The 24,066-nt window shown below is 39.7% G+C and overlaps 4 protein-coding genes across 4 annotated transcripts; 3 read left to right on the plus strand and 1 right to left on the minus strand.

Annotated features, from left to right (window-relative positions):
- The first annotated feature begins 1,202 nt into the window (after positions 1–1,202).
- On the plus strand, positions 1,203–2,291 carry LOC134178970 (uncharacterized). The gene has a single exon (XM_062645883.1). It carries the CDS (start codon positions 1,237–1,239, stop codon positions 2,260–2,262), a length of 1,026 nt encoding a protein of 341 aa, XP_062501867.1. The 5' UTR covers positions 1,203–1,236; the 3' UTR covers positions 2,263–2,291.
- A 4,635-nt stretch (positions 2,292–6,926) lies between these two features.
- LOC134178053 (E3 ubiquitin-protein ligase RNF114-like) lies at positions 6,927–9,077 on the plus strand. Its single transcript, XM_062644836.1, has 3 exons — positions 6,927–7,861; positions 7,916–8,023; positions 8,785–9,077. Exons 1-3 carry the CDS (start codon positions 7,763–7,765, stop codon positions 8,848–8,850), a joined length of 273 nt encoding a protein of 90 aa, XP_062500820.1. The 5' UTR covers positions 6,927–7,762; the 3' UTR covers positions 8,851–9,077.
- Positions 9,078–9,316: 239 nt separating this feature from the next.
- Positions 9,317–13,921, minus strand: LOC134178052 (adenosylhomocysteinase-like). The gene is made up of 7 exons (XM_062644835.1): positions 13,809–13,921; positions 13,534–13,724; positions 10,388–10,729; positions 10,109–10,316; positions 9,844–10,049; positions 9,589–9,783; positions 9,317–9,524 (listed from the first exon to the last, which is right to left on the minus strand). Exons 1-7 carry the CDS (start codon positions 13,843–13,845, stop codon positions 9,393–9,395), a joined length of 1,311 nt encoding a protein of 436 aa, XP_062500819.1. The 5' UTR covers positions 13,846–13,921; the 3' UTR covers positions 9,317–9,392.
- A 39-nt stretch (positions 13,922–13,960) lies between these two features.
- On the plus strand, positions 13,961–23,146 carry LOC134178051 (endonuclease/exonuclease/phosphatase family domain-containing protein 1-like). The gene is made up of 8 exons (XM_062644833.1): positions 13,961–14,687; positions 16,301–16,352; positions 17,846–17,950; positions 18,015–18,140; positions 19,044–19,124; positions 19,213–19,267; positions 19,324–19,377; positions 22,736–23,146. The coding sequence occupies exons 1-8, from the start codon at positions 13,984–13,986 to the stop codon at positions 23,050–23,052; spliced, it is 1,494 nt and encodes a 497-aa protein (XP_062500817.1). The 5' UTR covers positions 13,961–13,983; the 3' UTR covers positions 23,053–23,146.
- Positions 23,147–24,066: the final 920 nt, after the last annotated feature.

Here is a 24,066-nt window from a genome sequence, read left to right on the forward strand (position 1 = left end):
TTGTATAGAACATCTACGAGTCTGGGCACTTGGCCTGTCCTGACAAGGCATTACTGATTTTCTTCAGAAGTACATTGGCATTGCAACGTTGCAATTGAATGGCAATTCTTTGACGTTAATAGTCTTTAAACTCTGCCTTGTTTGATTTCCAAAGTCATCTTTTGATCGTTTTGACAAGTCATGTAAATAGGTCTCTGCCTTCTTGCCCCATCTTCCAAAATGTTCCAAGACTAGTGGAACCACTCTCACAGACAACTCACCAGGATGTTTTTCTTTCTCATAGTGAGCCAACTTCTTGTCTTCTCTTCTAGCAGTGGCTGCTCCCTGGCTGACGTTGGAAATATGTCCGAACTCCACGGATGAGCAAGTGCTATATCTAACTCTACGTTGGAACCAATACCAGTATCAAAAACAACAATGTCTGGGCGGCTGTTAGATGTAGCATATCTATCTTTTGGGACTATTGTGTGTTGAATTTTGAGATCGTTTAGACACTCTGACCACACAGACATGATTGAGTCATGTGACTACACAGGACCACCCTCTGTTTTGCGTGTAATCTGATGATGTCCGCTTGAGTCACCAGTTGCTCATCCACAGTCACACGTCTGAATATTATCACAGAAAGGCAAGGGAAGTCCAAATCTCAGGTAAGCCGCCAACCAAACTTTGGAGGGTTTAAGTGTGAGCTTCCCTGAAGTTGGAATAGCAGACAACCAAGAGCCTGCACCTTTGCATTGCAGAGAGCGAAGTCTAGCACCATCTCGAAGTGAAGTTGCATTCTCAATTAAGCAAGTAGCTTCCATTTTAACATTTTCTTTTGAGATCTTGTGTTGAAGCCTCTTTGACTCAGACAACATCTCCAGTAAGGACTGGGATGGTGGTACAATTGAATTTAGTGTCTGACCTAGACAGCTAAAAGAGGGTGTTGACATGACAACTTTGTCTATTTCAGGTTTTATATCTGGAAAACAAATGGGCAATTCATTCAAGAATGAGCCCACAAAGCCAGGAAGGCTGATGAAGCAACTGATTGAACCAATGACATACCAAAACCACCATACTTGATTGGTTGGGTTGCTTGGTGCCATGTCTGTCTGTCTGTCTGTCTGTCTGTATGTATGTATGTATGTATGTATGTATGTATATATGTACCACTTGATACATAGTTTAGATTTAGTCCAGTTTAGATCGAGTGGTGGTATTTTCAATCTTCGACGACTGAAAGCCAAAACAATGGTTTCTGACGTGATAGTTCGGGACCTATTGTTTGCCGATGACTGTGCAGTCTGTGCTCATACGTTTGATGACATCCAATGTATCATGAAGTGCTTCAATAGATCTGCAGAGCGTTTTGGTCTTTCAATCAGTTTGAAAAAGACCCATGCGCTTTTCCAACCTAAGCCTGGAGGCAGTCCAGTTCCTCCACCAATCATGGTGGGTGATCACCCCCTTACGTATGTCCAAAATTTCATCTATCTCGGTAGCTCTTTGTCAGTTGACACCACACTTGCCACGGAAGTGTCCTGCAGAATTTCAAAAGCTAGCTCAGCTTTTGGCAAGCTTTCCAGGAAGCTGTGGAATAGACATGATATTAAGCTGACGACCAAAATATCTGTATACAAAGCAGCCATCTTACCAACTTTATTATATGGCTGTGAATCATGGACACTGCTCCGTCGAAATTTTGCTGTGCTTAGCAGCTTTCACATGAGATGTCTTCGTCGGATCTGCGGTATTAAGTGGGAGGATATGGTTCCAGACACAGAGGTACTTTCTGTAAGCAATATGTGTGGTCTGGAGTACTACCTCCTTAAATGTCAATTTCGTTGGGCTGGTCACGTTGTCCGAATGTCCGATACAAGAACTCCCAAACAACTTTTTTATGGGCAATTGGGAGAAGGGGCGCGACACCAGGGAGGTCCAAAGCTGAGATTTAAAGACTCTCTAAAGGCTAACTTGAAGAAATGCTCCATCAACCCTTCCAGTTTTGAGACCCTTGCAAAAGATAGGGCACTGTGGAGGAACCGTTGTCATAAATGCATTCAAAGTTTTGAGGAAAGTCGTCTGAAAGCTGCTAGAGCTAAGAGACAGTGTCGCAAAGACCAGCAGCGACTCCACCTTCAACAAGTTCAACAGCAACAACATCTGCAACAACTACAATCATCACATGTCAGTCCTTCTTTTCGTTGTCTGACATGTGACTTAGTGTGTCGCTCAAAAGCAGGACTCATGTCTCACATGCGACACAAGAAACATTAAAGAGTCATCACTGAAATCAGTGGACATACCATCATGTATATATGTATGTATGTATGTATGCAACTGTTTAGACAGATCAACTAAACGTTTTGGCTTGAGTATCAGCTTGAAAAAGACAGAAGTGCTTTTTCAACCACGTCCAGGCTCAAACTATAACCCTCCTCCAGTTATGATTGGTGATCACCCATTGTCTTATGTCAGCAATTTCAAGTATTTGGGTAGTTTCCTTTTGAATAATGCAACTGTTGATGCAGATGTCTCTCATAGGATATCAAAGGCCAGTGCTGCTTTTGGTAAATTGTACAACAGACTCTGGCAAAGGCATGAAATCAAACTGACCATGAAAGTTGCAGTTTGCAAAGTAGTAGTCTTATCAGTTCTATTGTATGGATGCGAGTCATGGACCCTTCTTCGTTGTAACCTCAAAAGTTTGGAGAGTTTTCATCTGTGATGTCTTCGCCGCATATGTGGAATCCAGTGGACTGACTATATACCCAACACAGAAGTGTTATCTTGTTGTAACATCAGTGGCATTGAGTCTTTTGTTATGAAATGCTAATTTCGCTGGGCTGGTCACATGTCTCGAATGCCTAATGATAGAATTCCCAAACAACTCCTTTTTGGTCAACTGGAACAGGGCCATCGTCATCAAGGTGGTCCTAAATTACGTTATAAAGATTTTATCAAGGCTAATATGAAATCCTGTGGGATTGACTTCCTGCATTTTGAGAAACTATCCAATGATAGAACAAACTGGAGATCTCTCTGCTATTCATCACTCCAACAGTTTGAAGGAAATTGTATTAGACATCTTCAAGCTCAATGTCAGAAACGGAAAGAACAAATTGTTTCTACCAACAAGTCATTTGTTTGTCAATCTTGTGGAAAGGAATGCCGTTCAAAAGCAGGTGTTAAATCCCACCAGAGACACAGAGGACACTAAAGAGAGTCATCACTGTTATCAGTGGAGATGCCATCATCATGTATGTATGTATGTCTGTCTGTGCAGCTCCCCGGATTTTATATCTTCCAGTGAATAACCTGGGTTTGAGCATGCGTTCAATCTCTACACTGTACAAAACACTTCAGATAAGTAGATTCTACAGTCTGATATGCTCACAAGACAATTGTGTTTGTCGCCTGGTAAATCACAAGGCGTCTGTAGATAAGGAGGATAATCATCACAAATTTAGGTCTTCAGCAACAACAACATCTTTACTCCATGATGTAACTGCTGTCGGCAATAATGGTAACAACACAAAATGCAAGATGACATCCATCATCCAACTTCAAGACACAAACCAGCACCTAGATCATCTAAAATCTTGTGTTGTACAAGGATCTGTGTTTCGACTTCTATCATTTAAAGGAGAAGAAATGTGGTCAAGAGTTGTCTCAAGATTCAATGACAAGACCTTTTCATTTGTTATTGACAGTATTGTTGATGTCTTACCACATAAAGTCAATCTGAACAAGTGGCAAGAATCAGACACCAGGAAATGTCCACTCTGTGACTCTGATCTTGATGCATGTGTTGAACAATTGTTCTTATTCACTAAAGACCAATTGATACACCTGGTGGCACAATTCTGTTCCAGCTGATAGTTGGCAGATTACTGTTGCTTTACCTGGACGGGTATATTCATTACCATTTGATCTAGGAGACATCACAGCACAACCAGACAGTTGCTTGGTCTGAAACACACAAAAAATTGTTATATTCGAAGTAACAATTTCGTTTGAGGAAAAGTTAGCAGATGCTGCCAGACGGAAACAAGATCGTTATGCACCACTCTGTAAACAAATATCAAGTTTGGGTTGGTGGACAAAATTACATACCATTGAAGTTGGTTCAAGAGGTTTTTTAACATCCCAAGTGTAGGATCAATGGAAAAGTTTACCAAGTCACAACACTCACGAAAGTCGTTTCTTTTCCTTCTACATAAGATCTGCAGAATTGTCATCGGATGCTCATATGCAATTTGGTGCAAGCGGGACAAATCTGACTGGATAAAAACTGACTTGTTTTCATAGATATCATTGATATCATAGAAGAAATGTTAACGTTAGAAATAGTATATGTAGTGATTAGATAGTATTTAGTGGTTCATTGTTAGTTTCTGCGCCACATCTGTATGTAATGGCAGGGGCCACAGATACGCCCATGCATTTATGGAAGAATAAAACACTGTCTGTCTGCACAAAGATTATTTGTGTGCAGCTGAAGCCAGATTTGACATCTTACTTCGCTCCTCTTCAACATATAGGATAGCTACACCAGGAGGATCAGAAATGCTAGTCCACCACCACATTCTAATGCTACTGGAGTCAGATCCAGAATTGGGAGATATTTCCAATGCCTTCAATTGTGTCTCAAGACAATAACGTTTGAAATGAGGTGGTAACTCACTTTCCTGAAGTCGATGCTCGTGTCCAACAAATGTATGGCATCACTATAAGTAAGTCCATTTCTGTACTTCAATGGTAAATCTGTGTCAGTTATTCCATCAGAAGAGGGGATACACCAAGGGGATCGTTGGGTCCCTTTCTTTGTCTGTACATCCAATTATCAACAGGCTTCAAATGAAGCACAGTGACCTTGCTATTTTGGCTTACTTGGATGACATTTTTGTTGTCGGCTACAGTCAACAGTATGAGTCTATTCTAAATGAGCTAAGAAAAAATAACTTTGATCCATCAACCTGACGATTTGTGATCGAAAGTGTGAAATATATTTGCCATCAGTCAAAGAGAGTAATATAATCAGCTACTCAGCTCATGTAGTAACTTCTGGTGTTGAAATCCTTGGAGTTCCTGTTGGCAATGATTCTTACATCCAGTCTAGATGTAACAAGACAGCAGCTGCAGGTGAAGTTTCTGTTTTCAATTGCTCACCTTGAATGATCCTCAGAGTGCACTTCTTCTACTTCGGTACTGTCATGTTCTTACACTGACTTATTTAGCATTAGCAAGATGTGTGCCTCCTCGTTCTAAATCAAGCTTCTCATATTCATGACCAACCATCAAGAGGCACGATACTGGGGTTGATGACACTTGATGAGTTGGCGTGGGAACAAGCATCTCAAGATCAAATTGGGAGGTTTTGGCATTACAACCTTGATGAAAATTTTCACTGCTGCCTTTGTGGGATCATGGTGTAATTCACTATACAAAATTCCTCAAAGATTTCCATCTAGAGCAGATCTATGTGACAATCTAATCAACTATGCTAGTCCACCTCATTTCTATCAGCATCTTTGTGAGGCAGTTGCAAGCCTTCGTGCCATTGTAGGATTGGATGGAGAGGCACTCACACCTCAGACTTTGTCTGGACTTATGGCAAATCCAGTAAGACTCCAAAATCATTTAAGCTCTGATATCACTGAAGATAATGCTGCAACATGTATTATGCAAACATCTTCTGTCAAGCATGCTGCAAGGATAAGGTCATGTCAGAGACGTTGAGCTGGTTCATTGCTTCAAGCTATGCCTTCAGCATCAAAATTTGTTATTAAATCTACAGAATTTTGGTTGGCAGCATTCTTGAGACTTGACATTCCTTTACCTTTTTCTCAAATTGTTACCAAGTGTGACTGTGGCACAAGTCTTGATGAACATGGTTACCATCTATTAATCTGCAAGTTTGGTGGGCTTGGGGCCCAGTGTGGCAACATAATACAATTGTCTTGACTTGGGCTAAATGTTTAGATGAATTAAACAGTCCTCATCAAGTTGAGCCTCGAAACAGATATATCAACTCAGAGAACTGATTAGATATAGCAACATACAATCCCACTGAATATTCCACAACAGACTTGGATATTTCATTGGCTCACCCACATTCTTGCAACTCCCTAAAATCAGCTGCCAAAAGATCAGGCTACGTGGCAGAGATGTGAGAACAAAGAAAGATGGCAAAGTATGGTCAACAACAATCCATATCAGAGTCCACCACACCATGTACATTAGTGGTTTTCGAGCACTTCGGCTTTTGGGGCCCTATGGTTAAAGAATATTTAAATAAGATCTTCAAGAAGTTGAAAGATGAACATGGAAGGAACAATGAAACAGTCTTTCAAGATAGATGGAGGAAGCAACTGTCTGTAGCTGTACAGTCTTTCAACTCTCGAGTGATTTTTAAGAAGTTATCAAAGTTGTCTAAGTGCAACTTTGATGACTTTACATATGATAGAGACATTCAACATTTTGTCCATTGACTGTTATTGTTTTGCATAAAGTTAGCGCTTTTTATCGGTAGAGTTCAAATAAAGAAATCCGTCTGTCTGTCTTAATACATATAGAAAGAGACAAAATGTCTCTGTCCAAACTACAGTCTATATGCTATAGTGGACACTACTCAACATCTGTATCAAGGCAGATGTCGTTTGCATGAACACACTGGCATTTCAATTTTGGAGCTTGGTGGAAAGTCTTTCCTCCAGTAGTTCTAGAACTAATGAGACTTGTTTTATTATCATTATTTACTTCTTCACAATCAACAATAGCCAATTGATGCCACGGTACACAGCTCTAGTCCCAGTGACAACAATCCAGTCTGGTGCACATCAACTACACACACACACACACACACACACACACACACACACACACACACACACACACACACACACACACACACACACACACACACACACACACACACACACACACACACCACTGTTTAGGATGATGCAAGGCACCATTGTTTTGCCATTTAATGCAGTTTACAAACAATTCTACGGCTAACCTTTGTGTCTTTACTCCTTTTTGGAGCCTCTTGCTCTTTTCTGCCACAGTTTCTTGTGATGTCATCGCACTCTTCAGTTACATTTACCTCCAACAAGGAGGTTATGTTTTGGTGATTAATCTGGATCTGATTCTCCTCTTGAGGGTTCAGCTTCTGTTACTGGGCCTTGGCGAAAGTTTGTGCTCACCGATTGCTGTCTTGTTTCTTAAATGGAAGCCACCCTCCGATAGAGAGGTTACAGGTTTTAGTTGTGAAAGAAATAGAAGCCATGGTAGAGCAAGCGGTGTGCATGTCCTGAATTAATTGTATGAAAAAAAATTAGAAAGAGCATTGTTGATTGTCAGACAGTATCTTGAGAAGCATGACATGACCAGATTATGAGAATAGAAATCAACAAAATTGTTGTGATAGTTGATGAGTCATTGAGAAGTAGACAGCAGTATTCAGTGTGTACTCAAGTATAATCAGCCAGAAGTGTTGACATTGTCACATTTTTAGAGTACTGTGCAATCAAGTCGTTGACCTAATTTATTAATATTTCTAGTTACATTGTTTAGTAGGTAGCTGATAGTTGTGACAACTAATTTAAAGTGTGACACCATTTCAGAGCACATATTTTTGAGTGCATAGTCAATAAATAGATGAGTGGTAAAAGGAACCCAAGTACATGTGTACAAGCATCAAGAAAATTGTTTGGATATGTGATAATTGACTTGTGCTATTTATATTGATTTCAGCAAGCAACCAAATCGTATGACATTTAATTGTCCGTATTGTGAGAAACGTAGACTTGACTGTGGAGGGCTGCTTGCACATCTAAACGAGAAGCATGCCACAGAAAGAACAGCAGCTGTAAGACGAATTATTAATTTTGTGTATTTCTTTGTGTGATGTACTGTGTTTCAGGTGTGTCCAGTGTGCGCAGCTATGCCTTGGGGAAACGCACACCAGAAGAGTAGCAACTTAATCAAACATTTTAACCTTAGACACAAGTTTGAATATGACACTTATGTGGTAAGCTGTTTCAAATTATTTGCTTGCACTCTAGCTTGCACTAAAGTGTTGTAATGCTAACAAACAAGCTCTCACATAGTCCTACAAGAAAGAAAAATCTGAGCTATTCATAATAAGTATGGAAGTTGTAGTGTAAACAAATTATGTTGTACCATGATAGGACTACCTATAACAACCAGGATATCAAGAAAGCATGGTTTTAATAGTACTATTAGAAGAGCAATGTGGTAGGACGCCTGTTATTTGGCTTTGGTGCCAATGGACATTAAAATCTTCAGTGACAATCACTTTGTTTTCTTACTTTAGATTTGGCTGGTAACAATCAGTAGAACCTCACTAATCCAAACACTCAGATTAGTGAAGTTGTTCGATTACGAAATTGCTTAGTGCCATGCTGGAGGCCCAGACCTCACCTCAGACCCAGACCACTGGTGCATTTCCTCAGGTCTCTATCATGTTTGGTGAACGATACAGCTGCAACAACTACGTATTTACATACTGTGGACAGTAAGGATTTAAAATGTTGCAGCAACCCTGATCAAGCTCCGTTGCAATTCCTATTATACTCTGGGTATATGTATATGTTTACCTCACTTTGTACTCTGGAATTGATGTGCTTTAGCCCTGCACTTTATGAATACAGTAGTCTGCAATCTGTGCCGTCACTGCCATTTAGAGCACACACATGCATGCCTTTAGACAAGGGTTGGATTTATTAAGTTTGCTGTTTAGCTGCTCTGTTGCAATCTTGTTTGTGTTAGGAATTTGAACGAGATGAAGGAGAAAGTTTGAGAGCAGCTATCGCCAAATCCTTGGAAGATCAGTAGACATGTCTTGCTAGTAACAGATACTGTGCATCTCCTTCCAATGTTAAACCCCTGAGTGAAGAAGGCACCTTTATTCGCTAAGCCACACAGTTGGTTAAATTTATTTTAGAGAGGAGTATAATAGTGTCAAGTCTTGTTAAATAGCAATATTATTAAAATAGAATGAAAAATTTGAGAACACCATATGAACTGAATAATGTATTTAAACGAATGCAGATAATGAAGACAAAATCGTGTTCCTGTTGTACCACCCACGCAACCCTCCGTGGAAGCAAAGTACATGCAAATGTATGAATCACAACTGACATCTACACATAGTATTGGACGAAGAACACAATAACACAGGTTCCATCAAGGTGCAGCACTCTTACTACATTTCAATAAATACTGCATTCACGTACTGTCAAGATCTGTTCTTGAATAAAACACTACAAATGAAACTACAGGATAAGTGTTTTGACAAATCTTGATCACTATCATTGAACACAAAGTTGCAAATCCAATAAGGCTACTTTGCAAAGTCCAGAACCAAGCAACTGACATCAGTAGCGGTAATGTTCAGGCTTGTATGGACCCTCCTGAGCGATTCCAAGGTACTCGGCCTGATCTGTACTAAGTTTGGTCAACTTGACATCCAGTTTGTCCAAATGCAAAGAAGCTACTTTCTCATCCAACTAACAGCACAAAATATGTCCATCCTTATGATGTACTGATGACATTGCATTTATCAAATCTCACCTTCTTTGGTAACATGTGCACACCAACATTATACTTAGCTCCATGCTGCCATAATTCAATCTGAGCCAAAACTTGGTTTGTGAATGAGTTGCTCATCACAAAACTGGGATGTCCCATTGCACAACCCAAATTCACTAAACGACCTTCGGCCAATAGAATCAAGTGACGGCCGCTAGGCATCGTGTATCGGTCCACCTTCATTTAAGATCATACCATGACTTGATGGAGTTTGCTAGCAAATATGACTGTTTATACCTGAGGTTTGATGTTTATTTTCTCTTTGGCATTTGTGTTGAGCCATGCCACGTCTATCTCACAGTCAAAGTGACCGATGTTGCACAGAATAGCATCATCCTTCATGACAGGAAAATGGTGTTGAGTGATGATGTTGCTACAGCCGGTGGCCGTCACGAAGATGTTGGCTCTAGGACAAGCATCTTCCATCGTCGTCACCTCAAATCCTGCCAACAGCAAACACTCAGTATAACAACACAAGTACAGCAGCAGGCACATGTTTTACCTTCCATTGCAGCTTGAAGTGCAACTATAGGATCGACTTCAGTGATGATAACACGGGCACCCGAATTTCGGAGAGAGAAGGCACATCCCTTGCCGACATCCCCGTATCCCGCAACAACAGCCACTTTGCCAGCAATCATGACATCCGTGGCACGCCTAATGCCGTCTAACAAGGACTCGCGACAACCATATAGATTGTCAAACTTGCTCTATACAGATTTATGTCACGATGAATACAACCATTCATGTCCATGTAATGCTCTAAGTGCAGGATGCTTACTTTAGTGACTGAGTCGTTGACATTTATGGCAGCAACCTTGAGATTGCCAGCAGCATGCATTTTGTACAGGCTGTGTACTCCAGTTGTAGTCTCCTCTGTAATACCTTTCACTCCAGCCATCAGTTGAGGATACTTGTCGTGGACCAACCTCGTAAGGTCACCTCCATCATCCAGTATCATGTTGAGAGGTTGGCCATCTGGAAAGTAGATAGTCTGTTCTAGACACCAAATGTATTCCTCTTCTGTTTCTCCCTTCCATGCAAACACTGGCACTCCACGTTTAGCCATTGCAGCAGCTGCATGATCTTGGGTCGAAAAAATATTGCACGAGCTCCATGTTATCTGTAAAATTCAATAATCAATTGGCAATGCTAACACAAAAAGCATTTAATGTTTAAGCCTGGTTCACAATATTGATGCTGATGACAATGCTGGAATAGAAATGAATCCTATTCCAGCGTCAGCGTGAACATCAAAGGATGCCGCCTGCGTCAAGGCGGACAGTGTCTTTGATTTTGACACTCAGCTGAGCGTCAGCGTCACTATTGTGAACCAGCCTTTACATTGATCTCTCCTCCACCGTATTTAATTAAACAGAGTAGTGGTGTTACTGCTTCAGCATATGACATAAACGTTGTGTGTGAATAGGCACCAGTACATTTTCTACTGGTATTGTTTCAAAAAAAAGAAGGTATACCAGGTACGTACAGTTACAGAAACTCCACAACTATAAACATGAAAGGAGTGTTTTCAACATCCAAACAACCACTTTAGACACCTGTATGAACTAACTGCTTTCTGAACTGTTGATAGTTCAGATGACTTAACATTCAACAGAGCATTGAAATTCACGGAAGCATGACACTGAGGAAGAGCGCCAGAATCCCTAACCCCTTTTCACTTTAGATGACAAAGGCTAGTTAGCACATAATCCTAAGCTTAGACTTGCTAATGCAGTCAAACTCGCATACCTGTCAAGTACTCTCACCAATACCACGTGCGACTCACTCATTTTGACCTTGTCTCGTGCTTGTCAGCATCAGACCCCATCTCAGATTCTGATAGATATGGGTTTTGAGGCACTCGCGTTGTGGCATGCACCTGTTCTCAGTTTATGGATTAGCAAGGGTTGTAACATGAGTGTTATACTAGGGAATAGAGCATGCACAATAATATAAGACTACTTGTGTAGAGCTGCAAACATAGCAGCGTCCTGATACATGGTGTCAGGAGTTAACTACGAGTAGAACATGACAACTGTGAGAGAAGAGGTCTTTGCAGAGACCAAACAACAAGGTGACCGTGAGCAGTCTCTGGTTTCGTCTAGTCCATCAGCAAGCGCGAGTGCTGGCAGGAGTACGGCCATCTCACATGCTCTAGGGTCTGGAAGCCTCTAACTGCAGTTGCCTAAGCCGCTGCGAATGGAAGGTGACATGGCAAAAAACTGGCGGACACGGCGCCAAATGTGGGAGTCATACGCTACAATATCCCAGATTCAAGATTACCCGGATGATTATCAGATGGTTGTTTTTGTCATGAGCTGGGAGAGGATGGATTGGAACATACAACACCTTAATATCTGCAAGAGATTCACCAACATGCAGTCTAAAGTTGGTAATACAAACGCTAGAGAAACATTTTGTTGGCACTTCAAATGTTACCTAAGAGAGATACATGTTTCGAAAATGAATTCAGGAAGGCGTCAACGAGTCATTCTGACCAATACCTACTGGCAGTACGAGCACTGGTGAAAACCTGCGGTTTTGGAAGCATGGCAGACAAAATGGTCAAAGATCAAATAGTTTGTGGAGTGCAAGATGAAGACCAAATCTACCGATGAAATAGGAAGGAAGCATCTGTGATACTTCCACAAGGACCCATAGAGACAACCAGCTGAGTGACGACAACAGTCACACAATGACAACACCAAATACACTGCCAGACAACCATGAAGTAAGACGCAAGGAAGGGCAATCACAGAAACACTTTTCTCAAGAACCGCAGCGGCTACATAGTGGATTAGTTGCTGGAGGAGTCCCAGCAATTATTGCGTAAAGTAATGTAAGCGCACATTTTTTGGTCTTTGTTGTTTGGTCTTCTTGCTGTTGTTTTACAAACAATAGATGTAACATAAGTGTATACTAAGGAGTGGAGCATGCACAATAACTGGATTACTTGTGTGTGTGGTGGCAAACACAATTATTTATTATTACTACTGTAAATCCACAAATTTTCAATGCATCTAATTTCGTACATTTGACCAGAAGACCTATTGTACTCATCTTATTTTCATACGGGCTTTTACTGACAATCTTAGTGCTCGCTAGCATGGTAACTGGTTCATTTCACGTGATTGGCACGTCGCTCGACATTCATGAGTTCTAAGCTAAAGCAAAGTGGTATCCATGTGTGGCTGACGTTGAAAGATAAAAAAGACCAACTACTGCTACCTAATAGATCATGGCTCCTCAACCCAAATCGAGCGACATCCAGGATTCATCAAAACGACATCATAGCTGCGAACAACGGTGTAGAGGAAGCTCTGGATCGAGATAACTTGCCAGCTAAGTGGAGAAAAAGAGGGCAGTATCACGTCTACGACTCTAAGACTAGGCTTACCATTGCCCGAGTTGCGGAAGAATGTGGACTGACGAAGGCATGCACTCGTCTGGAGAAATTACTAGATCACACTATCACAAAGTCAACCGTTCAATCTAGCTATCTATCAGAATACTTTTACAAACAGCATGAGTTGAGTGACACTATAACATTGCAAACTGGACGTGTTATACGTAGAGAATTTCATTTTGGTCTTCTGTCATGGTAAAACCAGTGTATTGTTTAGTTAGATATTGTGTTGTAGTACATCATCAACATTGCTAATTGCTATTATCAGTTTGTTATTTAAGAAAAATTCTAGTACGCATTATAATTTAGTACATTTACGATTTGTACGAACAATCCGAAAATAAAATGCATACGAAAATTTGTGAATTTACATTATTTAATATTATTATAATTTAGGCCATAATTTAGTATGACAATGCAAACATTAGCTAGGGAATCTGCATAGGAATGCCACGGTCCACATGGTCGCTTGTATTCCACTATTCTTGCAGTCCTCTCATTCAATGCACACGTCTTACCTCAGCTCCAAGCTCCAAAAGGGTTTCCATAAGCACAGCCGTCTGTATGGTCATGTGTAAGCAACCGGCAATGCGCGCGCCTTTCAAAGGTTTGCTGGCGCCATACAGCTCTCTCATCTTCATCAGGCCCGGCATTTCATTCTGTGCAAGTTCAAGTTCCTTGCGGCCCCAAGCAGCAAGAGTAATGTCGGCTGTGGAAACAGAAAAAGCACTAGCAACATCAGGCTAACGCAAACAACCAAACCAACATATGTAAAAGCCACGTTAGAACGCACCGATTTTGTATTCGAGCTTTCCGGCTTGGCCGCTCATTTTCAACCCTGTTAGTCGCGTGGTAAATCAACGGGTAAAGGTCACAGAGAGACACGTGGGCAATGGTGTGTTGATATAAAAACCTACTTAAGCTGCACACACCGGGCGCAGTACCCCAACGCTAATTTTCTACAGCAAATGGGTAATTTACCTTGCTGTCCGCGAGGTAACGGGGAAAGCAAAGAAAACGCCGGAGTTGTTTTTTCTGAGCTTTCTTCCGGAGATCAGAGCAATGCAATCGGTTCTAGCTCGAGGCAGGTGGGAGACATCAATTCTGCTTCTGTTGACGCTTTGACGGCGGTGAAAGGTATAGGAAAAGCGCTAGCAGTTCGCATTGTTGAATACAGAGAGGAGAATGGGCCATTTGAAACTATGGATAAATTGTCGGCTGTCTCTGGAATTGGGACATCTAAAGTAGACGCACTGAAAGAGAGTTTTGACGTTTTGCAGTTGTCTGGTGGTGTAGGAAAGCCAGAAAGGAGAAGGCTAGATGTCAATACAGCCAGTGAAGAGCAACTGAGATCGCTGTTAACTGTTGGTAACGTGCTAGCAAAGAAAATAGTTGAATACAGAGAAAAACATGGTGCATTCACAACACTCGAGGAGCTGAGTAATGTGCAGGGGATTGGAGAGTCGACTTTCAAAACCCTGACAGAATATTTGGAAGTGAAAGAATTGAAGAATAGTAGAGATAAAATAATTGACTCAAAGAAAGGTGAGAGGAAAGAGAGGGAACAAAATGTGGTCAAAATTGGAAGCTGGAACCTCGAGAGATTTTCAACTGACAAAGCAAGCAATGAAGGAGTACTAGAGGTGATTTGTACAACTATTTTGAAATACAGGTGATTATTAATGGATATCTGCTTATAATGCTAGATGAGAGGATTACGTTGTCGCCATGTGTAGTTATGCATATTGTACAGATCGAAATCCATTTATGATGCAGGTGACATGTGTGTGGCTGTAGAACATACATTTATAAGTATTTGTTTCTGTTGTGTTGTGTTTGTTGTTGTTCACATGAAAATTGTTACACCTGCAGATTCACACACACACACACACACACACACACACACACACACACACACACACACACACACACACACACACACACACACACACACACACACACTGCTTCCAATGTTTTTTGACTAACGTACTTTTCAAGAATGTTACTCTTGTAATTAAGCCTGGTTTACAATACACCTCGTGTCGTGTTGCGTCGTCTTGCGTCAAAGGAGGCCGTTTCGGATGCGCCGCGCTGCGACGTGTTGGATAGGATTTTTGCCTATTCCAGCGCGTCGTGTTGGAAATGACCTCTTTTGATGCGAGACGACGTGACGCGATGCAATGTGAGGTGTATTGTAAACCAGGCTTTAATTCACTTCTCGACTATGACGTCCACTTTCAAACCGAAATGCCAGTACTACTCCCCATGTGATATACGGCTTTTGTAGAGTGAACTGGCAGAAAAATTTTGCCACAATATTTTGCTGAGTGTCATTAAGATATCACTAGATCCGAAAAAATTATTAAATAAAAATGACTAATATTACACATCAAGACCTTGAAAAATTATGATTCGAAAAAAATTCAAAATTATCTTTGGAGTCTTAAAGGTGTTAGTCTCAAATAGCATTAGAAACAGTGGGTATTAATTAATTAAATTAATTAATTAAGCAGTTTTGTTGATAAAGCAGAATTCACAGTATGTAATATTACATTAATCATTCTTCCTTAGATTTAACAGATATTGACAAGATTTGTCTTTATGCATACAAATTGACATTCTGTTTAGTAAGCTTCTGTTGGTTATTACTCAGACATTTTTGCTAGAGTAAGAACCTGCAGACATTATTCAGACATTCTTTGAAGAAAACGTCATGTACGATTTTGTTTCTTTACGTTATGAACTTATCATAATGCTTAGCTATCAAGTTTGCTCTGAGATAGCACCAAACTTCCCAACTTGAAAAAAGACCAGAAACGATTAGCTAATGTGGGTGCGTCAGTCGGTGAAGTGCTCCTTTATGAAGGTATGCATATGTATGTGCACACATGAAAAAGTGTGAGTCAAGCTGCTAGGTTGACAGATTTTGTATTGCTTTTAAACACATTGTTTACTTAAATATTTGTCTGAGCACAAGCTGGCAAGTGTTGAAGTTAGTGGCTCAACCGAATTGTTGCAATTGAGTGTTGACAAAGCAACCAAGATGTAGTTTATCAAGATTTGTGGCAGTTAGTTATGAAAACATTTACGTTTTTTAATGTTTAGATACGTTTTTGAATGTTTGGAATATATGTTTGCATTTAACCCTAGTGAGTTCTTGCAAGCTTGTCAGCAGTTTGGTTAATAAATTACTTGTATTACTGTGACAGTGTGTGTATTTTGATTGTTTGTGATTTAATCTGTTTTTGTACACTGACTAAAAGTCTGTCTTTTTCGTATTCTTAGGTTATCTGTGGTTGCATTTCAAGAGCTTGCTGACGAAAGTTCTCTGCAAAAGGTGAATGTTGCATACTTGCAATTTGCCTTAGTGATCTTGTTCTTACTACTGCTTATTCTGCATCTCGTTAATGCTTGTCTTTGCTTTTTTTGTCTTGGAGCTCAATAAAGTGCCAAAAATATCAACCAAGTAATTTAGTCTACATTACTTTTTGGCAAAACTACGTAAGTAGCAGAAAAGTAAATTGCATTACTATGCATCTAGTGTCCACTGTAGTGACTGTTTTGTAAGAGTTTGTTAGTTATTATCTTAGACTTGAATATTTCAATTAAAGCGGTTGGGCAAAGTAATTAGCTTAGATATAGTGTGCAAGTTTAGGCTGCCTGTTGAACAATTGTTGGTGTATTTTTAATTTACTAAATGCATTTGCGATATGATTGTTTATATCATCTTGGTAAGAAACTGAATTGACAACTGAGTTATACATGTTATAATGTGGAATGAGGTAATACTAGTAAGTCTTGGAGTATGCAAGGATTTAAGGGAATAATGTTAAGTGGCATGCATACATGTATGTCCATGCTGTCGTGTGTGTGTGTGTGTGTGTGTGTGTGTGTGTGTGTGTGTGTGTGTGTGTGTGTGTGTGTGTGTGTGTGTGTGTGTGTGTGTACATGTGTGTGTATGTGCACGTGCATGTGTGTAGCTCAATCATAAGAGAGTCTTGTATGTTTAGTGGGAACGTTTGGGATCTTTGGGTCACAAGTTCAAGTTCAGGATGAGTATCAGTGTGATTCCCTTGGGCAAGGAACTTACAAATAGGTGCTTCTTATGACTTAAGAGTATACATGAATGCATGATTTTTGAATGCCATGGCAATGACCACTGACTGTGACTTGAACATCAGGTAGTCAGATTAAAAGGGGAACTTCAAGTACCTACACTTCAGTTCACATTTCATGTCAGCACTCCTTATCCTGCTAGCACTACATGGCCCAGCCCCAGGAAATTGCCAGCGCATTCCCAACGTTCTTCTGAGTAGCACACAAGAGCTCAGCCTTCGTGCTGTTGTGTGATCTAATTAGGTAGTTCCTTACTTTTGTCATTTTTGCTCTGTGTGTGTGTGTGTGTGTGTGTGTGTGTGTGTGTGTGTGTGTGTGTGTGTGTGTGTGTGTGTGTGTGTTCGTGCATACACCCTGGAAATGGATTTGTGTAGATCTTGTGGAAGGCTACACAAGAACAAATTTCTGAAAGCTTGGTGAGCATCTTGTAATTGACTAAATACGTTTGTCATTAATGGCTGCATTTAACATTGAATCATTTACAGCTGCCGTATTTTGACTGATGTCTGCTGCTATAGTCTGTTCTACTGTACAACTTATAATATTAAATATAATTAACTCAGTTTTCATAGTTTGGCAAACAGTAGCTATAATGTAATAAACTCCTAAGTTGAACAAAGCTGTTCAATACAAATCCAATACTGTATGGATTTTGCACATAGATTAGGTTTGGTACATGTGCAGAGTACTTATATGTATATGTTATGACTGCAGGTGTGTGATCAGTTAAACAAGCCAACTATCGATGCTGTTAAAAATTTGGCTAATAGAAAGCAGTGGCAGTGTGTCACATCAGGAGTGACAGGGAGAATGTTTAAAGTAAACTGTAATATAATGTTGCTGTTGTTGAATATTATTATTGTTAATGTTGCTTATATTTCAGTCACCTGAATTTAATGGTTTTCTTTGGGATGAGTCTAAACAAATTTCTCTTCGATCATCAAGCATTTTGCAGAAGGTCAACAAAAGCAAACCATTTGTTCGGCAACCATTTATAGGCTATTTTAAGGTGAGAGTGAAATCATATTTTGTGGGAAACCATCTACTTTTATTAGAATCAACATTTATTGATCCTTGAAATGAACTCTAAATTTTGTACACGATAAGGTATGTGACATTGTTGTACATGGTTTATGCGTGTTTGAACCACGTAGATATCAGACAGTAATATAATATTGCACAGAGTTAATTCATGGGAGTACAAATGGCAAATTGCTAAGGAGACTAGAGTTTTGCTTCAAGCAGGAACTTTTACCTCTACTGTAGCATTTTTGCAAAAACATGGATGATCTAGAAAAGGGAAGATAGCTACATGTATGTAGCTTCTTAGGACACTGTTATTTACTGATTTATTGATACTTGGCATGGCTATACACAAGATGACATTAAAACTACAACTCTTATAAACTGGTGAGCTTCTTCATATATGGTTACGGTTCTTTCAACAATACATGGTAAAACTACGTGATCCTGAGCACACGTGACAGCTACTGCATGTGGTGAGCAACCCAGCACGAAGGAGGACTGGGCATGAGTCTATAATTCTCGAATGAACAACAGTGTGGGTCCATCTGTCTCGTGTTGACTTACCTAACATTTTCATAAAGTTTATGGTTTTGTGTTTGATATGCACAGCTCCAAATTTAGTTACAAACTATAGGCCCGCAACAATATCTTTGCTATGGAAGTTTACCAGTCCATGTCACTATAACTGCAGACTATGATGATATATAGAACCTAATGATGTTTGCTCAAACCAGCAGAAAGCGTGGTAAATAATAATGATAAAAGATTGAACATTAGGAGGAAGAATTTCATTTTTGGCAACGGCTTCAAAATTTATAATAATTGTACATTATGTATTATGCGATCAACCTAACAGCAGTGTACATGTTGGTTATTGTCTATATAGGTTGATAAGTTTGACTTCGTTCTTGTAAGTGTCCATCTGAAAGCCACTGGATTTCACAATGAAGACATTGATAAACTGAAGGTTTGTAAATTTGTGTTGTTTCTGAGCAGTGTTCTATTCCCACTCATGGACTATTAATAATAACATATGTTGTTTCGTGTCATGACAGGCTGAAATTGAGAGACTGCCACAGCTAGTGGATGCAATATCTGAATATGTGGAAGGTGTCATGATTTCTTCTTGCGCATATTAGTGCTAGATGTATAACTCAAATTGATAGGGGAAAAGGATATCATAATAACTGGTGATTTCAACTTGGAATCAAGTGCTGGAGGTACGGGCATGTGCACATACAATTTAAATAACTGGAGTTACTGGGTAATAACAGTGGAAACTGTCCTTGCGACCACCTAACATTTGGGGGCATCTTGTAGCTGACAGTTTCTTGAAATCTCAAGACATTTGCGTACATTTGGAGCCTAGAAACAGCGGGTACCTGTGAATTATGTTTTGACCTTTGAAATGTGGACACAGTGACACGTTCATTCAGGCACTCTTCTGGAACTCATGATTGTCGTGTGTGCAACACGCACTGGCATTTGTAAACGTCAAATTACATGGCGTCGAAGAACAGAAACGAGCTGCCTCTTAAGAAAAACCCAAGTTGGAAGCATTTTGATCGGCTTTTTTAAGGAATACAATACAAGTTGGATTGTCATTACTTTGCATACAAGAACACGGTGTACATGGATATGTCTACATGTATAAATGCCAGTCTGACAATTGGGACCACTTGGGATTAAGGGGCAGTTGAGGACAGTCCCTTAGGTGGTCGTAATTTACAGGTTCCACTGGAACCTGTCCTTGACAACCTGACAAATGGCGACAGGGCACCTAAGAAATGCGAATAGTACTTGATAGGCTAGTGAGTACAGACAACATTACTATTGATACAGCCATCCGTACTGGTAAGAAAATTGGTGTCATTTATCCACACATCTGCTTTAGAAATAACAAGACAAAAACTAGTCTTGTTATTGATATCAACTGTTCTACTGATGGCAATGTTGCCAGGAAACATGCTGAGAAGTTGACAAAGTATGGTGACTTGTGAGTGGAAATAATCCACATGCGGCAGTGTTTAATAATTAACACTGGTGGTTCCAGTGGTGTTCAGCATACCTGCCAACCCCCAAAGTTTAGGTTCCGGGAGACAAGTATTCATTCTCGGAGACTCAAAGACTTTTCTGTGCAATGACCTGTTCTTTTATTAAATTGATTAATATAATATGATTTAGGCCAATTTGTGTGTAGAATTATATAAATGAATCGCAGACTTGACAGCTTTCAACACCTCTGTACAATAATAGTTCGCTTCTGAAGTCCTTTCATTGATGTTGAATTTTACTGACAATGGCGCCAACAGTGGGCGAGCTGGCTCAGCGTCAGAATCCTGGAAAAATTCGTTGGAGGGTTCGGTGTTTCATCTTCCTCTCATGAATCCTCAGTTTCTCTCAGCTCGAGCCCAAACAGGTTTTTGAGGGTTCACTGTGTAAAGCAGCCATCTTCCGTGCCTTTGGAGCATGCGTTCTTCTGCGAGATATGAGATTTCAAGGAGAACAACCCTACCAGAGCCTTATATAGAGCTCTATATAGGGCTTTGAAACCTACAGTTGCCTCCTGTTTTTCCGGGATTCCACAATTTTGATCGTTTCAATAGTCTAGAACTTAGTTGGATTCAAGTTGCTTCAAAACTACGCCAATAGTTGGAATTTCTGTGAGACTTTCAGGCTTTGCGGGAGTGCAGGAGTTGATTCCAGATTCTGGGAGATTTTCAGGTGTTCGGGGATTGACATTTGTGCGTCAGGCACATTGCATGCAGGTATTGGAAAGTGTCTGGACATTATTTCAGGTTATCACAACCTGCAGCACTTACAGAAAACAGTGCTTCTTTGATGCACTCAGATGCTGCTTAAAGTCATCTGATTGCCATGATGGTCTAATATAAGCACTTCTCTGATGTACAGTAGGGTTTTCTTCTGGTTCTTACAAGAGACTAATATGGTTGAGCACGACATAATATAACAATATTATTAAATGTATTCTTACTACACCAAACAAGGTGCAACTGGCATCAGAGCTTCACATACAAGTAACCATGCCTTTGAGATAAGGAAAAAGGGTGTATCCAAAGCTATTGATGTAGCGAACACTCTATTTTATGCAAATTATACCTACTTTGACATATGTACTGTTTACAGTGCAGTTTCTGGACAACAACCAAACTAACTCATCTCAAAGAATGACAGGATACAATAGCTTTTCATTAATAAGATCTACAGTTTCTTTATTTTTAAGTTTTTTGGACTTCATGCCAAGCCCTCTTCAAATAGTTCTCGTGAAAGCACTGTTTGCCTGTGTAGTTATGCTTGGACGGATGTTCCAAGGTGCATTTGTGGAACAACTGACTGTCTGTTACCTGTACCCGGACACAATCATTTGAACAAGTACTATCAAGCGAGAAATTACAGAAATAACTACTCTGTAGTATTTCTTGATCTTTTCCATTAGACAATTGGTATTACTGAGTCTCCTATATTAATAAATAAAATGATACCCAAATGCTTCATTGTTTCTTTGGCCATTCAGCTTAATTAAAGCTTGGATTGGTAATAGAGGTGCAACTGTCTTTAACGAAATGCATGGACACACTTCTTAGCATTAAACAGGAGATTATTCCTATTTGCAAAAGAAATCCTGGTATTTAGCGTCCTTCGCATACCTTCCTCCATGGTAGGCGAAATTAGCGTGATCTTTCAGATAGCAATCGCAATTACAGTACACATAGTAATCTCAGTACCATAACCAGAGAAAGCTATGTCGTCAACGAGCTTTATATCTAGATCCACACTATATAGGGAGGGAGATAACACACTATAGGTATAGTCTTTTACTCCATTCTTAACTTCAAATGTTTGTGACAGGTTGCTATTTCATATGGCCTGCATTTGTTGGGATGAATTCAGGAACATAAAATTAAGAAAATTACATCTTTATCAGACTGGTGTCTATTTAATAATCTGTAAACTTTAGAATTTTTCTGTTTTAGTTGAATGAAGTTTCGGTTTGGCTAAAGCTGTAATATGGACAAATCAATTAATTAATTAAAACTAAATATAGTAGCTATGTCAAGTGTAAACAAGCCTAACATTATTTTACAGTATGACATGTTCGTGAGCTGTTTAATAGACCTCGAACTAAGAGTGCAGGCTGGTTATACTTGAATTGCCTTACTTTTCTTTGTGGAGTCAAATAGGAAGGCTCAGTCATTATCAAGGAAGTTTAATCATACTATACAATGTAGCATTTTTGTTCATGTGTCATCCAGTCTCACTGGTTCCTGGGTGGTCCTAGTCAGAAAAGTTGACTTGTTAGACTTTGATTGTCCATGAGCAAAAGTGAAGTTTATTATACCCATTGAAATTGTATGTTGCTCTGTCTGCTATGGTCAGTTGTCATGTTTTTAGTGTTCTTGAGTGGAAGTAAACACTTACTTGTATCAACAAAGTAAAACCACTGTGTCTACACAATTTCCTATTGTCACGTGATGTCACATGTAAATGTTTATTTGCTGTTTTTTTCAGGGTTTCATTACATGTTTGCTATATGTCATAAACATTGTATTCTTGCAGATTTCAAATCTCTAAGTGAAAAAGGATTTCATCACTTGATTCCTGCTGACATCTACACTAATGTCAGTGTGAAAAATCCGTTGGGATCAGAACAATACGACAATATGTGGATATCAGAATGGACTCATCGTACAATGTATGCAGGCAAGTGGGGTGTTGTGAGAGATGGCTTGACTCATCATCTCATTCCAGATGGATGGAGTTGGGGAGGAACAGTGTCTGATCATGTTCCTATATATGCAGAGTTTTATAATGACAAGGATTTTGATACATCTACTCGCGAGTCTGTATCTGGAATAGTTGTTGATACCAACTAGTCAAATTTCGACTTTCAATTAACTAGTACATACTAAAATGTATGTTTTTACAGTGTACTCAATATGACAGCTATCATCTGCCTGGTCAATACAATCAAATCTTTGAAAGCATGCAGCCACCCTGCAACATTGCAGCTGCAGCTGGTTAGTCTAGACCCGTTTAGCAGGCTGAATTGCTAGTTTGCTGGCCTTCCATATATCTAATGTGATTAGCAGCCAGTGGCAGTTGTAGGAGGCAAGGCTGCCAATTAACACAGCGCCTGTAGGAGCAAAATTGTGGCCTATATGGCCTAACGCGCGTTATATGGTTGTACAACTTGTTCTCACAGCGTTTCAAAGCAGCAGACGAAGTAGCTAGGCAATGTACTTTCTATGCATGTGCATACAGTTTACTAGTAATCTATCTTTAAAATATATTACTTATTTAATTGCTTAGCACCAAGACCGGAAGTGGAAGTTTTGTGATGCAGACCAAAGTCAATTCTTGAAAACCTTGAACGGCCATAGCTGCAGAGACTGTGTGGCATCATACGGTTCTGCTTTATAAACGAAGAGGTGGAGCTCATTTCTTTTTGCTTTTTGACTGTTCTCGCGTCCACTAATTAAGGGAGGAGCTATGAAAGGGCAGGAGCCTACTTGATACAAAATGTGAATAATAACTGAACAGAAATTGATGTTTGTGATGTTGTCACCACTCGATGGGAGTCAATTATTTTGATTTTATTTTGAATTATATTACAAATTGCAATGATGGTTTCTGATTCCAGTCTGATGTTAATTAATTACTACTAATTATATGTATTGTATGCTAGAACACATGTAGATGAATGGCTGAGTGAGGATGTGAAGATATGCCACAACGAGGGAGCATCAGGGCAATTGCATGTTGGACAAACATAATGAATGGTTTTAATGTTGAGAGATTTTTTGTATGGCAATATGTTGCTATTATGCTTTATGTTTTTGGTTGTTTGCATTTGGTTGTTTATTTGGTTGGTTTATTTGTTTGTTTGT

The sequence above is a fragment of the Corticium candelabrum genome, chromosome 4 (genome assembly GCF_963422355.1).
Source record: "Corticium candelabrum chromosome 4, ooCorCand1.1, whole genome shotgun sequence".
NCBI lineage: Eukaryota > Metazoa > Porifera > Homoscleromorpha > Homosclerophorida > Plakinidae > Corticium > Corticium candelabrum.